Source organism: Salmo salar, unplaced genomic scaffold (genome assembly GCF_905237065.1).
Source record: "Salmo salar unplaced genomic scaffold, Ssal_v3.1, whole genome shotgun sequence".
Classification (NCBI taxonomy): Eukaryota; Metazoa; Chordata; class Actinopteri; order Salmoniformes; family Salmonidae; genus Salmo; species Salmo salar.
The window spans coordinates 123,397-142,500 of NW_025550857.1; the positions used below are offsets into that span (position 1 = coordinate 123,397).

General features: G+C 50.3%; 1 protein-coding gene across 1 annotated transcript in view; it reads left to right on the forward strand.

Annotated features, from left to right (window-relative positions):
- The window catches only part of LOC106609844 (exportin-T), a 66,823-nt gene that overhangs the window by 41,519 nt on the left and 6,200 nt on the right, over positions 1 to 19,104 (forward strand). Inside the window, 11 exon segments of the mRNA XM_045713969.1 lie at positions 2,193 to 2,255; positions 3,816 to 3,940; positions 4,019 to 4,104; positions 4,107 to 4,162; positions 6,171 to 6,290; positions 9,073 to 9,167; positions 13,741 to 13,810; positions 14,611 to 14,849; positions 17,394 to 17,514; positions 17,516 to 17,680; positions 18,587 to 18,776. Coding sequence (XP_045569925.1) covers positions 2,193 to 2,255; positions 3,816 to 3,940; positions 4,019 to 4,104; positions 4,107 to 4,162; positions 6,171 to 6,290; positions 9,073 to 9,167; positions 13,741 to 13,810; positions 14,611 to 14,849; positions 17,394 to 17,514; positions 17,516 to 17,680; positions 18,587 to 18,776 — 1,330 coding nt within the window.

Consider the following 19,104-nt stretch of genomic DNA (forward strand, 5'->3'; position numbering starts at 1 on the left):
TGACTGATGTGTATCCGGCGCGTGTTGACTGATGTGTATCCGGCGCGTGTTGACTGATGTGTATCCGGCGTGTTGACTGATGTGTATCCGCGCGTGTTGACTGATGTGTGTATCCGGCGGGTGTTGACTGATGTGTGTATCCGGCGGGTGTTGACTGATATGTATCCGGGGTGTTGACTGATATGTATCCGGGGTGTTGACTGATGTGTGTATCCGGCGCGCGTTGACTGATGTGTGTATCCGGCGCGTTGACTGATGTGTGTATCCGGGCGCGTTGACTGATATGTATCCGGGGTGTTGACTGATGTGTATATCCGGCGCGCGTTGACTGATGTGTGTATCCGGCGCGCGTTGACTGATATGTATCCGGGGTGTTGACTGATGTGTATATCCGGCGCGTGTTGACTGATGTGTATATCCGGCGCGTGTTGACTGATATGTATCCAGGGTGTTGACTGATATGTATCCGGGGTGTTGACTGATATGTATCCGGGGTGTTGACTGATATGTATCCGGGGTGTTGACTGATGTGTATATCCGGGGTGTTGACTGATGTGTATATCCGGCGTGTTGACTGATGTGTGTATCCGGCGTGTTGACTGATGTGTGTATCCGGCGTGTTGACTGATGTGTGTGTCCGGCGTGTTGACTGATGTGTGTATCCGGGCGTGTTGACTGATGTGTGTATCCGGCGCGTGTTGACTGATGTGTATCCGGCGCGTGTTGACTGATGTGTATCCGGCGCGTGTTGACTGATGTGTATCCGGGCGCGTGTTGACTGATGTATCCGGCGCGTGTTGACTGATGTATCCGGCGCGTGTTGACTGATGTGTATCCGGCGTGTTGACTGATGTGTATCCGGCGGCGTGTTGACTGATGTGTATCCGGCGCGTGTTGACTGATGTGTATCCGGCGCGTGTTGACTGATGTGTATCCGGCGCGTGTTGACTGATGTGTGTATCCGGCGGGTGTTGACTGATGTGTGTATCCGGCGGGTGTTGACTGATATGTATCCGGGGTGTTGACTGATATGTATCCGGGGTGTTGACTGATGTGTGTATCCGGCGCGCGTTGACTGATGTGTGTATCCGGCGCGCGTTGACTGATGTGTGTATCCGTGCGCGTTGACTGATATGTATCCGGGGTGTTGACTGATGTGTATATCCGTGCGCGTTGACTGATGTGTGTATCCGGGCGCGTTGACTGATATGTATCCGGGGTGTTGACTGATGTGTATATCCGGCGCGTGTTGACTGATGTGTATATCCGGCGCGTGTTGACTGATATGTATCCAGGGTGTTGACTGATATGTATCCGGGTGTTGACTGATATGTATCCGGGTGTTGACTGATATGTATCCGGGTGTTGACTGATGTGTATATCCGGGGTGTTGACTGATGTATATCCGGCGTGTTGACTGATGTGTGTATCCGGCGTGTTGACTGATGTGTGTATCCGGCGTGTTGACTGATGTGTGTATCCGGCGTGTTGACTGATGTGTGTATCCGGCGTGTTGACTGATGTGTGTATCCGGCGCGCGTTGACTGATGTGTGTATCCGGCGCGCGTTGACTGATGTGTATATCCGGCGCGTGTTGACTGATATGTATCCAGGGTGTTGACTGATATGTATCCGGCACGTGTTGACTGATATGTATCCGGGGTGTTGACTGATGTGTATATCCGGCGCGTTGACTGATGTGTATATCCGGCGCGTTGACTGATGTGTGTATCCGGCGCGTTGACTGATGTGTGTATCCGGCGCGTTGACTGATGTGTGTATCCGGCGCGTTGACTGATGTGTGTGTGTATCCGGCGTGTTGACGTGTGTGTGTGTATCCGGCGTGTTGACGCGGTGTGTGTATCCGGCGTGTTGACGTGTGTGTGTGTATCCGGCGTGTTGACGTGTGTGTGTGTATCCGGCGTGTTGAGTGTGTGTGTGTATCCGGCGTGTTGACGTGTGTGTGTGTATCCGGCGTGTTGACGTGTGTGTGTATCCGGCGTGTTGACGTGTGTGTGTGTCCGGCGTGTTGACGTGTGTGTGTGTCCGGCGTGTTGACGTGTGTGTGTGTGTGTGTATCCGGCGTGTTGACGTGTGTGTGTGTGTCCGGCGTGTTGACGTGTGTGTGTGTGTCCGGCGTGTTGACGTGTGTGTGTGTGTCCGGCGTGTTGACTGTGTCTCTGTCTCAACAGGCCATCATGTTGGCTGTGATGAAGAAACTCACTTATGATGAAGAGTACAACTTTGACAACGAGGTAAAAACTTTAAGGTTTTAAATTGTGGGGGGAGTTGAACATCGTTCTCATTACTCACTGTCTCCATCTCTCTCCCTTCTATCTCTCTCCTTTCTCTCTCTCTCTCTCTCTCTCGCTCTCTCCCCTCTCTCTCTCTGTCCATCTCTCCCCCTCTCTCTCTCTGTCCATCTCTCCCCTCTCTCTCTCTGTCCATCTCTCTCTCTCTCTCTCTCTCTCTCTCTCTCTCTCTCTCTCTCTCTCTCTCTCTCTCTCTCTCTCTCTCTCTCTCTCTCTCTCTCTCTCTCTCTCTCTCTCTCTCTCTCTCTCTCTCTCTCTCTCTCTCTCTCTGTCCATCTCTCCCCTCTCTCTCTCTGTCCATCTCTCCCCCTCTCTCTCTCTGTCCATCTCTCCCCCTCTCTCTCTCTGTCCATCTCTCCCCCTCTCTCTCTCTCTGTCCATCTCTCCCCCTCTCTCTCTCTGTCCATCTCTCCCCTCTCTCTCTCTCTGTCCATCTCTCCCCCTCTCTCTCTCTCTGTCCATCTCTCCCTCCCTCTCTCTGTCCATCTCTCCCTCCTCTCTCTCTGTCCATCTCTCCCTCTCTCTCTCTGTCCATCTCTCTCTCTCCATCTCTCCCTCTCTCTCTCCATCTCTCCCTCTCTCTCTCCATCTCTCCCCTCTCTCTCTCTCTGTCCATCTCTCCCCCTCTCTCTCTCTGTCCATCTCTCCCCCTCTCTCTCTCTGTCCATCTCTCCCCCTCTCTCTCTCTGTCCATCTCTCCCCCTCTCTCTCTCTCTGTCCATCTCTCCCCCCTCTCTCTCTCTGTCCATCTCTCCCCCTCTCTCTCTCTCTGTCCATCTCTCCCCCTCTCTCTCTCTCTGTCCATCTCTCCCTCCCCTCTCTCTGTCCATCTCTCCCTCCCTCTCTCTGTCCATCTCTCCTCTCTCTCTCTGTCCATCTCTCCCTCTCTCTCTCTGTCCATCTCTCCCTCCTCTCTCTCTGTCCATCTCTCCCTCCTCTCTCTCTGTCCATCTCTCCCTCCTCTCTCTCTGTCCATCTCTCTCTCTCTCTCTCGCTCTCTCCCCTCTCTCTCTCTCTCTCTCGCTCTCTCCCTCTCTCTCTCTGTCCATCTCTCCCCCCTCTCTCTCTCTGTCCATCTCTCCCCTCTCTCTCTCTGTCCATCTCTCTCTCTCTCTCTCTCTCTCTCTCTCTCTCTCTCTCTCTCTCATCTCTCTCTCTGTCCCTCTCTCTCTCTGTCCCTCTCTCTCTCTGTCCCTCTCTCTCTCCCCTCTCTCTCTCTGTCCATCTCTCCCTCCTCTCTCTCTGTCCATCTCTCCCTCCTCTCTCTCTGTCCATCTCTCCCTCCTCTCTCTCTGTCCATCTCTCCCTCCTCTCTCTCTGTCCATCTCTCCCTCCTCTCTCTCTGTCCATCTCTCCCTCCTCTCTCTCTGTCCATCTCTCCCTCCTCTCTCTCTGTCCATCTCTCCCTCCTCTCTCTCTGTCCATCTCTCCCTCCTCTCTCTCTGTCCATCTCTCCCTCCTCTCTCTCTGTCCATCTCTCCCTCCTCTCTCTCTCTCTCCCAGGGGGAGGATGAAGCGATGTTTGTAGAGTACAGGAAACAGTTAAAGATGCTGTTAGATCGTCTGGCTCAGGTGTCTCCTGAGCTGCTCCTGGAAGCTGTAGGCAGAGTCTTCAATAACACCGTGCAGTAAGACTCCATCTTGTTTTCTTCCTCGACGTCCCCCCGTGAAGAACCGTGTACTGATCCTGATTGTGTGTGTCTCAGGCGGTGGCAGACGGCGTCCTTCATGGAGGTGGAGGTGGCCATCAGGCTGCTGTACATGCTGGGAGAGGCTCTGCCGGCTTCACACGGGCCCACTTCTCTGGCGACACGGCCAAGACCTCCGCCCTGCAGGATATGATGAGAACGGTGAGTTAAACACAGCCGAGACCACCCGGGGTCCAGTCCCCGCCGACGACCACCCGGGGTCCAGTCCCCGCCGACGACCCCCCGGGGTCCAGTCCTCGCCGAACGACCCCGGGGTCCAGTCTCGCCGACGACCCCCGGGGTCCAGTCCCGCCGACGACCCCCGGGTCCAGTCTCGCCGACGACCCCCGGGGTCCAGTCCCCGCCGACGACCCCGGGTCCAGTCCCGCCGACGACCCCGGGGGTCCAGTCCCCGACGACGACCCCCGGGGTCCAGTCCCCGACGACGACCCCCGGGGTCCAGTCCCCGACGACGACCCCTGTTTCTAATGTCTGTTATCATGTCCTGTTTTCTCCTCGACTCCTCAGCTCGTCTCCTCTGGTCTCAGCGGGTTACCAACACACAGTCTGTTATCATGTCCTGTTTTCTCCTCGTCTCCTCAGCTCGTCTCCTCTGGTCTCAGCGGGTTACCAACACACAGTCTGTTATCATGTCCTGTTTTCTCCTCGACTCCTCAGCTCGTCTCCTCTGGTCTCAGCGGGTTACCAACACACAGTCTGTTATCATGTCCTGTTTTCTCCTCGACTCCTCAGCTCGTCTCCTCTGGTCTCAGCGGGTTACCAACACACAGTCTGTTATCATGTCCTGTTTTCTCCTCGTCTCCTCAGCTCGTCTCCTCTGGTCTCAGCGGGTTACCAACACACAGTCTGTTATCATGTCCTGTTTTCTCCTCGACTCCTCAGCTCGTCTCCTCTGGTCTCAGCGGGTTACCAACACACAGTCTGTTATCATGTCCTGTTTTCTCCTCGACTCCTCAGCTCGTCTCCTCTGGTCTCAGCGGGTTACCAACACACAGTCTGTTATCATGTCCTCTTTTCTCCCTCGACTCCTCAGCTCGTCTCCTCTGGTCTCAGCGGGTTACCAACACACAGTTTATCATGTCCTGTTTTCTCCTCGACTCCTCAGCTCGTCTCCTCTCCTCAGCTCGTCTCCTCTGGTCTCAGCGGGTTACCAACACACAGTCTGTTATCATGTCCTGTTTTCTCCTCGACTCCTCAGCTCGTCTCCTCTCCTCAGCTCGTCTCCTCTGGTCTCAGCGGGTTACCAACACACAGTCTGTTATCATGTCCTGTTTTCTCCTCGACTCCTCAGCTCGTCTCCTCTGGTCTCAGCGGGTTACCAACACACAGTCTGTTATCATGTCCTGTTTTCTCCTCGACTCCTCAGCTCGTCTCCTCTGGTCTCAGCGGGTTACCAACACACAGTCTGTTATCATGTCCTGTTTTCTCCTCGACTCCTCAGCTCGTCTCCTCTGGTCTCAGCGGGTTACCAACACACAGTCTGTTATCATGTCCTGTTTTCTCCTCGTCTCCTCAGCTCGTCTCCTCTGGTCTCAGCGGGTTACCAACACACAGTCTGTTATCATGTCCTGTTTTCTCCTCGACTCCTCAGCTCGTCTCCTCTGGTCTCAGCGGGTTACCAACACACAGTCTGTTATCATGTCCTGTTTTCTCCTCGACTCCTCAGCTCGTCTCCTCTGGTCTCAGCGGGTTACCAACACACAGTCTGTTATCATGTCCTGTTTTCTCCTCGTCTCCTCAGCTCGTCTCCTCTGGTCTCAGCGGGTTACCAACACACAGTCTGTTATCATGTCCTGTTTTCTCCTCGTCTCCTCAGCTCGTCTCCTCTGGTCTCAGCGGGTTACCAACACACAGTCTGTTATCATGTCCTCTTTTCTCCTCGACTCCTCAGCTCGTCTCCTCTGGTCTCAGCGGGTTACCAACACACAGTTTATCATGTCCTGTTTTCTCCTCGACTCCTCAGCTCGTCTCCTCTCCTCAGCTCGTCTCCTCTGGTCTCAGCGGGTTACCAACACACAGTCTGTTATCATGTCCTGTTTTCTCCTCGACTCCTCAGCTCGTCTCCTCTCCTCAGCTCGTCTCCTCTGGTCTCAGCGGGTTACCAACACACAGTCTGTTATCATGTCCTGTTTTCTCCTCGTCTCCACAGCTCGTCTCCTCTGGTCTCAGCGGGTACCAACACACGTCTGTATCCCTGGAGTTCTTTGAGACGGTGGTTCGTTACGACAAGTTCTTCCTGGTTGAACCGCAGCACATCCCCAATGTCCTGGTTAGTACTGCAGTCGCTGAATCAATCAGCCAATCAGCTCTCTGTTTCACCTTTTAAACGTCGTGTCTTCACAGTGTTGAGGAGAGGAGAGGGACAGTGGACCCCTGGATAAAGGGGAGGTTTTGTATCAGTGTTGAGGAGAGGGACAGTGGACCCCTGGATAAAGGGGAGGTTTTGTATCGGAGGAGAGGAGAGGGACAGTGGAGCCCTGGATAAAGGGGAGGTTTTGTATCAGAGGAGAGGAGAGGGACAGTGGACCCCTGGATAAAGGGGAGGTTTTGTATCAGAGGAGAGGAGAGGGACAGTGGAGCCCTGGATAAAGGGGAGGTTTTGTATCAGAGGAGAGGGACAGTGGACCCCTGGATAAAGGGGAGGTTTTGTATCAGTGTTGAGGAGAGGGACAGTGGACCCCTGGATAAAGGGGAGGTTTTGTATCAGAGGAGAGGAGAGGGACAGTGGAGCCCTGGATAAAGGGGAGGTTTTGTATCAGTGTTGAGGAGAGGGACAGTGGACCCCTGGATAAAGGGGAGGTTTTGTATCAGTGTTGAGGAGAGGAGAGGGACAGTGGACCCCCTGGATAAAGGGGAGGTTTTGTATCAGTGTTGAGGAGAGGAGAGGGACAGTGGACCCCTGGATAAAGGGGAGGTTTTGTATCAGTGTTGAGGAGAGGGACAGTGGACCCCTGGATAAAGGGGAGGTTTTGTATCCGTGTTGAGGAGAGGAGAGGGACAGTGGACCCCTGGATAAAGGGGAGGTTTTGTATCAGTGTAGAGGAGAGGGACAGTGGACCCCTGGATAAAGGGGGAGGTTTTGTATCAGTGTAGAGGAGAGGGACAGTGGACCCCTGGATAAAGGGGAGGTTTTGTATCAGTGTTGAGGAGAGGGACAGTGGACCCCTGGATAAAGGGGAGGTTTTGTATCAGTGTAGAGGAGAGGGACAGTGGACCCCTGGATAAAGGGGAGGTTTTGTATCAGTGTTGAGGAGAGGGACAGTGGACCCCTGGATAAAGGGGAGGTTTTGTATCAGTGTTGAGGAGAGGGACAGTGGACCCCTGGATAAAGGGGAGGTTTTGTATCAGAGGAGAGGAGAGGGACAGTGGACCCCTGGATAAAGGGGAGGTTTTGTATCAGAGGAGAGGAGAGGGACAGTGGACCCCTGGATAAAGGGGAGGTTTTGTATCAGTGTTGAGGAGAGGGACAGTGGACCCCTGGATAAAGGGGAGGTTTTGTATCAGTGTTGAGGAGAGGAGAGGGACAGTGGACCCCCTGGATAAAGGGGAGGTTTTGTATCAGTGTTGAGGAGAGGGACAGTGGACCCCTGGATAAAGGGGAGGTTTTGTATCAGTGTTGAGGAGAGGAGAGGGACAGTGGACCCCTGGATAAAGGGGGAGGTTTTGTATCAGTGTAGAGGAGAGGAGAGGGACAGTGGACCCCTGGATAAAGGGGAGGTTTTGTATCAGTGTTGAGGAGAGGGACAGTGGAGCCCTGGATAAAGGGGAGGTTTTGTATCAGTGTTGAGGAGAGGGACAGTGGAGCCCTGGATAAAGGGGAGGTTTTGTATCAGAGGAGAGGAGAGGGACAGTGGACCCCTGGATAAAGGGGAGGTTTTGTATCAGTGTTGAGGAGAGGGACAGTGGAGCCCTGGATAAAGGGGAGGTTTTGTATCAGTGTTGAGGAGAGGGACAGTGGAGCCCTGGATAAAGGGGAGGTTTTGTATCAGAGGAGAGGAGAGGGACAGTGGACCCCTGGATAAAGGGGAGGTTTTGTATCAGAGGAGAGGAGAGGGACAGTGGACCCCTGGATAAAGGGGAGGTTTTGTATCAGTGTTGAGGAGAGGGACAGTGGACCCCTGGATAAAGGGGAGGTTTTGTATCAGTGTTGAGGAGAGGAGAGGGACAGTGGACCCCTGGATAAAGGGGAGGTTTTGTATCAGTGTTGAGGAGAGGGACAGTGGACCCCTGGATAAAGGGGAGGTTTTGTATCAGTGTTGAGGAGAGGAGAGGGACAGTGGACCCCTGGATAAAGGGGAGGTTTTGTATCAGAGGAGAGGAGAGGGACAGTGGACCCCTGGATAAAGGGGAGGTTTTGTATCAGTGTTGAGGAGAGGGACAGTGGACCCCTGGATAAAGGGGAGGTTTTGTATCAGAGGAGAGGAGAGGAGAGGGACAGTGGACCCCTGGATAAAGGGGAGGTTTTGTATCAGTGTTGAGGAGAGGGACAGTGGACCCCTGGATAAAGGGGAGGTTTTGTATCAGTGTTGAGGAGAGGGACAGTGGACCCCTGGATAAAGGGGAGGTTTTGTATCAGAGGAGAGGGACAGTGGACCCCTGGATAAAGGGGAGGTTTTGTATCAGAGGAGAGGGACAGTGGACCCCTGGATAAAGGGGAGGTTTTGTATCAGAGGAGAGGAGAGGGACAGTGGACCCCTGGATAAAGGGGAGGTTTTGTATCAGAGGAGAGGAGAGGGACAGTGGACCCCTGGATAAAGGGGAGGTTTTGTATCAGAGGAGAGGAGAGGGACAGTGGACCCCTGGATAAAGGGGAGGTTTTGTATCAGAGGAGAGGAGAGGGACAGTGGACCCCTGGATAAAGGGGAGGTTTTGTATCAGAGGAGAGGAGAGGGACAGTGGACCCCTGGATAAAGGGGAGGTTTTGTATCAGTGTAGAGGAGAGGAGAGGGACAGTGGACCCCTGGATAAAGGGGAGGTTTTGTATCAGTGTTGAGGAGAGGGACAGTGGACCCCTGGATAAAGGGGCGGTTTTGTTCCACTCTGTCCTGTAGATGGCCTTCCTGGACCATCGAGGTCTGAGACACAGCAGTCCTAAGGTCCGCAGCAGAGTGGCCTACCTCTTCTCACGCTTCGTCAAGACGCTGCAGTAAGTCCAGCTGTCACTAAGCATTACATGGTGTTCCCAATGGGCCCCTATTCCCTATATAGTACACTACTATAGACCAGAGCCCTATTCCCTATATAGTGCACTACTATAGACCAGAGCCCTATTCCCTATATAGTACACTACTATAGACCAGAGCCCTATTCCCTATATAGTACACTACTATAGACCAGAGCCCTATTCCCTATATAGTACACTACTATTGACCAGAGCCCTATTCCCTTCGTAGTGCACTACTTTAGACCAGAGCCCTATTCCCTATATAGTACACTACTATAGACCAGAGCCCTATTCCCTATATAGTGCACTACTTTAGACCAGAGCCCTATTCCCTATATAGTGCACTACTTTAGACCAGAGCCATATTCCCTATATAGTACACTACTTTAGACCAGAGCCCTATTCCCTATATAGTGCACTACTATAGACCAGAGCCCTATTCCCTATATAGTGCACTACTATAGACCAGAGCCCTATTCCCTATATAGTGCACTACTATAGACCAGAGCCCTATTCCCTATATAGTGTACTACTATAGACCAGAGCCCTATTCCCTATATAGTGCACTACTTTAGACCAGGGCCCTATTCCCTATATAGTGATACTATAGACCAGAGCCCTATTCCCTATATAGTGCACTACTATAGACAGGAGCCCTATTCCCTATATAGTGCACTACTATAGACCAGAGCCCTATTCCCTATATAGTGCACTACTATAGACCAGAGCCCTATTCCCTATATAGTGCACTACTATAGACCAGAGCCCTATTCCCTATATAGTGCACTACTATAGACCAGGGCCCTATTCCCTATATAGTGCACTACTATAGACCAGAGCCCTATTCCCTATATAGTGCACTACTATAGACCAGAGCCCTATTCCTATATAGTGCACTACTTTAGACCAGGGCCCTATTCCCTATATAGTGCACTACTATAGACCAGAGCCCTATTCCCTATATAGTGCACTACTATAGACCAGAGCCCTATTCCCTATATAGTACACTACTATAGACCAGAGCCCTATTCCCTATATAGTGCACTACTTTAGACCAGAGCACTATTCCCTATATAGTGCACTACTTTAGACCAGAGCCCTATTCCCTATATAGTGTACTACTATAGACCAGAGCCCTATTCCCTATATAGTGCACTACTATAGACCAGAGCCCTATTCCCTATATAGTACACTACTATAGACCAGAGCCCTATTCCCTATATAGTGCACTACTATAGACCAGAGCCCTATTCCCTATATAGTGCACTACTATAGACCAGAGCCCTATTCCCTATATAGTGGTACTACTATAGACCAGAGCCCTATTCCCTATATAGTGCACTACTATAGACCAGAGCCCTATTCCCTATATAGTGCACTACTATAGACCAGAGCCCTATTCCCTATATAGTGCACTACTATAGACCAGAGCCCTATTCCCTATATAGTACACTACTATAGACCAGAGCCCTATTCCCTATATAGTGCACTACTTTAGACCAGAGCCCTATTCCCTATATAGTGCACTACTTTAGACCAGAGCCCTATTCCCTATATAGTGCACTACTATAGACCAGAGCCCTATTCCCTATATAGTGCACTACTTTAGACCAGAGCCCTATTCCCTATATAGTGCACTACTTTAGACCAGAGCCCTATTCCCTATATAGTACACTACTATAGACCAGAGCCCTATTCCCTATATAGTGCACTACTTTAGACCAGACCCCTATTCCCTATATAGTGCACTACTTTAGACCAGAGCCCTATTCCCTATATAGTACACTACTATAGACCAGAGCCCTATTCCCTATATAGTGCACTACTATAGACCAGAGCCCTATTCCCTATATAGTACACTACTATAGACCAGAGCCCTATTCCCTTCGTAGTACACTACTATAGACCAGAGCCCTATTCCCTATATAGTACACTACTATAGACCAGAGCCCTATTCCCTATATAGTGCACTACTATAGACCAGAGCCCTATTCCCTATATAGTGCACTACTATAGACCAGAGCCCTATTCCCTATATAGTACACTACTATAGACCAGAGCCCTATTCCCTATATAGTGCACTACTATAGACCAGGGCCCTATTCCCTATATAGTACACTACTATAGACCAGAGCCCTATTCCCTTCGTAGTACACTACTATAGACCAGAGCCCTATTCCCTATATAGTACACTACTATAGATCAGAGCCCTATTCCCTATATAGTGCACTACTCTAGACCAGAGCCCTATTCCCTATATAGTGATACTATAGACCAGGGCCCTATTCCCTATATAGTGCACTACTATAGACCAGAGCCCTATTCCCTATATAGTACACTACTATTGACCAGAGCCCTATTCCCTTCGTAGTGCACTACTTTAGACCAGAGCCCTATTCCCTATATAGTACACTACTATAGACCAGAGCCCTATTCCCTATATAGTGCACTACTTTAGACCAGAGCCCTATTCCCTATATAGTGCACTACTTTAGACCAGAGCCATATTCCCTATATAGTACACTACTTTAGACCAGAGCCCTATTCCCTATATAGTGCACTACTATAGACCAGAGCCCTATTCCCTATATAGTGCACTACTATAGACCAGAGCCCTATTCCCTATATAGTGCACTACTATAGACCAGAGCCCTATTCCCTATATAGTGTACTACTATAGACCAGAGCCCTATTCCCTATATAGTGCACTACTTTAGACCAGGGCCCTATTCCCTATATAGTGATACTATAGACCAGAGCCCTATTCCCTATATAGTGCACTACTATAGACAGGAGCCCTATTCCCTATATAGTGCACTACTATAGACCAGAGCCCTATTCCCTATATAGTGCACTACTATAGACCAGAGCCCTATTCCCTATATAGTGCACTACTATAGACCAGGGCCCTATTCCCTATATAGTGCACTACTATAGACCAGAGCCCTATTCCCTATATAGTGCACTACTATAGACCAGAGCCCTATTCCCTATATAGTGCACTACTTTAGACCAGGGCCCTATTCCCTATATAGTGCACTACTATAGACCAGAGCCCTATTCCCTATATAGTGCACTACTATAGACCAGAGCCCTATTCCCTATATAGTACACTACTATAGACCAGAGCCCTATTCCCTATATAGTGCACTACTTTAGACCAGAGCACTATTCCCTATATAGTGCACTACTTTAGACCAGAGCCCTATTCCCTATATAGTGTACTACTATAGACCAGAGCCCTATTCCCTATATAGTGCACTACTATAGACCAGAGCCCTATTCCCTATATAGTACACTACTATAGACCAGAGCCCTATTCCCTATATAGTGCACTACTATAGACCAGAGCCCTATTCCCTATATAGTGCACTACTATAGACCAGAGCCCTATTCCCTATATAGTGGTACTACTATAGACCAGAGCCCTATTCCCTATATAGTGCACTACTATAGACCAGAGCCCTATTCCCTATATAGTGCACTACTATAGACCAGAGCCCTATTCCCTATATAGTGCACTACTATAGACCAGAGCCCTATTCCCTATATAGTACACTACTATAGACCAGAGCCCTATTCCCTATATAGTGCACTACTTTAGACCAGAGCCCTATTCCCTATATAGTGCACTACTTTAGACCAGAGCCCTATTCCCTATATAGTGCACTACTATAGACCAGAGCCCTATTCCCTATATAGTGCACTACTTTAGACCAGAGCCCTATTCCCTATATAGTGCACTACTTTAGACCAGAGCCCTATTCCCTATATAGTACACTACTATAGACCAGAGCCCTATTCCCTATATAGTGCACTACTTTAGACCAGACCCCTATTCCCTATATAGTGCACTACTTTAGACCAGAGCCCTATTCCCTATATAGTACACTACTATAGACCAGAGCCCTATTCCCTATATAGTGCACTACTATAGACCAGAGCCCTATTCCCTATATAGTACACTACTATAGACCAGAGCCCTATTCCCTCGTAGTACACTACTATAGACCAGAGCCCTATTCCCTATATAGTACACTACTATAGACCAGAGCCCTATTCCCTATATAGTGCACTACTATAGACCAGAGCCCTATTCCCTATATAGTGCACTACTATAGACCAGAGCCCTATTCCCTATATAGTACACTACTATAGACCAGAGCCCTATTCCCTATATAGTGCACTACTATAGACCAGGGCCCTATTCCCTATATAGTACACTACTATAGACCAGAGCCCTATTCCTCTGTAGTACACTACTATAGACCAGAGCCCTATTCCCTATATAGTACACTACTATAGATCAGAGCCCTATTCCCTATATAGTGCACTACTCTAGACCAGAGCCCTATTCCCTATATAGTGATACTATAGACCAGGGCCCTATTCCCTATATAGTGCACTACTATAGACCAGAGCCCTATTCCCTATATAGTGCACTACTATAGACCAGACCTCTGTTTACAGTAATAGTTCTAGAAGGTTCTTTGTTTGACCCCTAACCCTCTGTTGTTTACTCTGTTGTTTACTCTGTTGTTTACTCTGTTGCCAGTAAACACATGAACTCCTTCATTGAAGACATCCTGTCCAGGATACAGGACCTGCTGGAGCTGGCTCCTCCTGTAAGTTACCTCTCCCCTCTATACATTACCCTCTGTACATTACCCTCTACACATTACCCTCTGTACATTACCCTCTGTACATTACCCTCTGTACATTACCCTCTGTACATTACCCTCTGTACATTACCCTCTACACATTACCCTCTACACATTACCCTCTGTACATTACCCTCTATACATTACCCTCTGTACATTACCCTCTGTACATTACCCTCTATACATTACCCTCTGTACATTACCCTCTACACATTACCCTCTATACATTACCCTCTACACATTACCCTCTGTACATTACCCTCTATACATTACCCTCTGTACATTACCCTCTGTACATTACCCTCTATACATTACCCTCTATACATTACCCTCTATACATTACCCTCTACAGACCTGCTGGAGCTGGCTCCTCCTGTAAGTTACCTCTCCCCTCTATACATTACCCTCTATACATTACCCTCTATACATTACCCTCTATACATTACCCTCTATACATTGCCCTCTACACATTGCCCTCTACACATTGCCCTCTACACATTACCCTCTATACATTACCCTCTACAGACATGCTGGAGCTGGCTCCTCCTGTAAGTTACCTCTCCCCTCTATACATTACCCTCTATACATTACTCTCCATACATTACCCTCCGTACATTACCCTCTACAGCATCTCTTCACTGACCTACCTTACCCTCCATACATTATCCTCTACATCTCTCTCTCTCTTCACTGACCTACCTTACCCTCCATACATTATCCTCCCTCTGTACTGACCTTCATTCCCCTCCCCGTGTGTACCTCAGGAGAACGGTTTCCGGGCGCTGCTGACCAGCGATGACCAGCTGTTTATCTTTGAGACGGCGGGGGTGCTGATCGTCCACGGAGAGAGTCCCGCCGAGAGGAAGCAGGCTCTGATGAGATCGCTGTTGACCCCGCTGATCGACGCTTTTCGTCTGCTGCTCGCCAAACTGGCCTCTGAGAGGGAGGAGGAGAGGCAGGCCGCGCTGGCAGACTGTCTCAGTCACGCTGTTGGCTTCGCTAGGTAAATATACCAACACTGACCCCCCCTAAGATACTGACCCCCTAATATACCAACACTGACCCCCCCCTAATATACCAACACTGACCCCCCTAATATACAAACACTGACCCCCCCCCCCAATATACAAACACTACCCCTAATATACTGACCCCTAATATACTGACCCCTAATATACCAACACTGACCCCTAATATACCAACACTGACCCCCCCTAATATACAAACACTGACCCCCTAATATACCAACACTGACCCCCCCTAATATACAAACACTGACCCCCCCCTAATATACCAACACTGACCCCCCCTAATATACCAACACTGACCCCTAATATACCAATACTGACCCCTAATATACCAATACTGACCCCCTAATATACCAACACTGACCCCCCCAATATACCAACACTGACCCCCCTAATATACCAACGCTGACCCCTAATATACCAACGCTGACCCCCCTAATATACCAACGCTGACCCCCCTAATATACCAACGCTGACCCCTAATATACCAACACTGACCCCCCCTAATATACCAACACTGACCCCCTAATATACCAAAGCTGACCCCTAATATACCAACACTGACCCCTAATATACAAACACTGACCCCCCCTAATATACAAACACTGACCCCCTAATATACAAACACTGACCCCCTAATATACAAACACTGACCCCTAATAAACCAACACTGACCCCCCCAATATACAAACACTGACCCCCTAATATACAAATACTGACCCCCTAATATACCAATACTTGACCCCCTAATATACAAACACTGACCCCCTAATATACAAACACTGACCCCCTAATATACAAACACTGACCCCCTAATATACAAACACTGACCCCCACTAATATACAAACACTGACCCCCCTAATATACAAACACTGACCCCCCTAATATACAAACACTGACCCCCTAATATACCAACACTGACCCCCCTAATATACCAACACTGACCCCCCTAATATACAAACACTGACCCCCCTAATATACCAACGCTGGCGACCCCTAATATACCAACGCTGACGACCCCCTAATATACCAACGCTGAGCCCCTAATATACCAACGCTGACGACCCCCTAATATACCAACGCTGACGACCCCCTAATATACCAACGCTGACCCCCCTAATATACCAACGCTGACCCCCCTAATATACCAACGCTTGACCCCCCTAATATACCAACACTGACCCCCTAATATACCAACACTGACCCCCTAATATACCAACACTGACCCCTAATATACTGACCCCCTAATATACAAATACTGACCCCCCTAATATACAAACACTGACCCCCCTAATATACCAACACTGACCCCCCCTAATATACAAACACTGACCCCCTAATATACCAACACTGACCCCCCTAATATACCAACACTGACCCCCCTAATATACCAACACTGACCCCCTAATATACAAACACTGACCCCCCTAATATACCAACACTGACCCCCCTAATATACCAACACTGACCCCCTAATATACCAACACTGACCCCCCCTAATATACCAACACTGACCCCCCTAATATACAAACACTGACCCCCCTAATATACAAACACTGACCCCCTAATATACCAACACTGACCCCCCCTAATATACCAACACTGACCCCCCCTAATATACCAACACTGACCCCCCCTAATATACAAACACTGACCCCCTAATATACCAACGCTGACGACCCCCTAATATACCAACGCTGACCCCCTAATATACAAACGCTGACCCCCCTAATATACCAACGCTGACCCCCCTAATATACCAACGCTGACCCCCTAATATACCAACGCTGACCCCCTAATATACCAACGCTGACCCCTAATATACCAACGCTGACCCCCTAATATACCAACGCTGACCCCTAATATACCAACGCTGACCCCCTAATATACCAACGCTGACCCCCCTAATATACAAACGCTGACCCCCCCTAATATACCAACGCTGACCCCCCTAATATACCAACACTGACCCCCTAATATACCAACACTGACCCCTAATATACCAACACTGGACCCCCCTAATATACCAACGCTGACCCCCTAATATACCAACGCTGACCCCCCCCTAATATACCAACGCTGACCCCTAATATACCAACACTGACCCCCCTAATATACCAACACTGACCCCCTAATATACCAACGCTGACCCCCCTAATATACCAACACTGACCCCCCTAATATACCAACACTGACCCCCTAATATACCAACACTGACCCCCCCTAATATACCAACACTGACCCCCCTAATATACCAACGCTGACCCCCCTAATATACCAACGCTGACCCCCCTAATATACCAACGCTGACCCCCCCTAATATACCAACGCTGACCCCCCTAATATACAAACACTGACCCCCCAAATATACAGACACTGACCCCCCAAATATACAAACACTGACCCCCCTCTCTCTCCCTCCCTCTCCTCTCTCTCTCTCCCTCCCTCCCTCCCTACCTCCCTCCCTCCCCTCCTCCCTCCCCTCTCTCCCTCCCTCCTCTCCTCTCCCTCCCTCTAGTCGTACCAGTAAGGCGTTCAGCAACAAGCAGACGGTGAAGCAGTGTGGGTGTTCGGAGGTCTACAGAGACTGTCTGCAGACCTTCCTGCCTGCGCTGAGCTGTCCCGTCCAGAGGGGGGTCGCTGCGTAGCGCCGTCCGCTCATTCCTCCACCGCATGATCATCTGTCTGGAGGAAGAGGTCCTGCCCTTCGTCCCGGCGGCATCAGAACACATGCTGAAGGACTGTGAGGCCAGAGACCTGCAGGAGTTTATTCCCCTCATCAGTCAGATTACTGCCAAGTTCAAGGTAACTCGGGGACCCAAACACACAGTTACAGAGAACATCTAGGGCTGGTTTCCTGGACTCAGTTAGGATCTCGGTTCAGGACTAAGATTAATCTGTCCAGGAAACCGGTCCTTAAAATATATCTATGGTAGGGGACTGACAGCTAAACGGGTTAGGTTTAGGGTTAGCTAACGTTAGGGACAGTCTATGCCCCCATTCCCTGGACCAGGTGTCTCTGTTCCTGCCTCTGGTCCCGTCTGTCTCTGTCTCTCTCCTCCCCAGGACCAGGTATCTCTGTTCCTCTCTCTCTCCTCCCCTGGTGTCTCTGGTCGTCTCTCTCTCTCTCTCTCTCTCTCTCCTCTCCAGGACCAGGTATCTCCGTTCCTGCAGCAGGTATTCATGCCTCTGGTCCTCTCTCTCTCTCCTCTCCAAGACCAGGTATCTCTGTTCCTGCAGCAGGTATTCATGCCTCTGGTCCTCTCTCTCTCTCTCTCTCCTCTCCAGGACCAGGTATCTCCGTTCCTGCAGCAGGTATTCATGCCTCTGGTCCTCTCTCTCTCTCTCTCTCCTCTCCAGGACCAGGTATCTCCGTTCCTGCAGCAGGTATTCATGCCTCTGGTCCTCTCTCTCTCTCTCTCTCTCTCTCTCTCTCTCTCTCCTCTCCAGGACCAGGTATCTCCGTTCCTGCAGCAGGTATTCATGCCTCTGGTCCTCTCTCTCTCTCCTCTCCAGGACCAGGTATCTCCGTTCCTGCAGCAGGTATTCATGCCTCTGGTCCTCTCTCTCTCTCTCTCTCTCCTCTCCAGGACCAGGTATCTCCGTTCCTGCAGCAGGTATTCATGCCTCTGGTCCTCTCTCTCTCTCTCTCTCTCTCCTCTCCAGGACCAGGTATTCATGCCTCTGGTCCTCTCTCTCTCTCCTCTCCAGGACCAGGTATCCCCGTTCCTGCAGCAGGTATTCATGCCTCTGGTCCTGGCCATCTTTGAGGTGTTGTGTCGTCCTGCTGAGGACAACGACCAGGCAGCAGCCCTGGAGAAACAGATGTTACGGAGAAGCTACTTTACCTTCATACAGACGATAACCTCCAGCGGGATCAACCAAGTCCTGGCCAACCAGGGTGAGTACTGTGGGGTTCCCCAGGGTGAGTACTGTGGGGTTCCCCAGGGTGAGTACTGTGGGGTTCCCCAGGGTGAGTACTGTGGGGTTCCCCAGGGTGAGTACTGTGGGGTTCCCCAGGGTGAGTACTGTGGGGTTCCCCAGGGTGAGTACTGTGGGGTTCCCCAGGGTGAGTACTGTGGGGTTCCCCAGGGTGAGTACTGTGGGGTTCCCCAGGGTGAGTACTGTGGGGTTCCCCAGGGTGAGTACTGTGGGGTTCCCCAGGGTGAGTACTGTGGGGTTCCCCAGGGTGAGTACTGTGGGGTTCCCCAGGGTGAGTACTGTGGGGT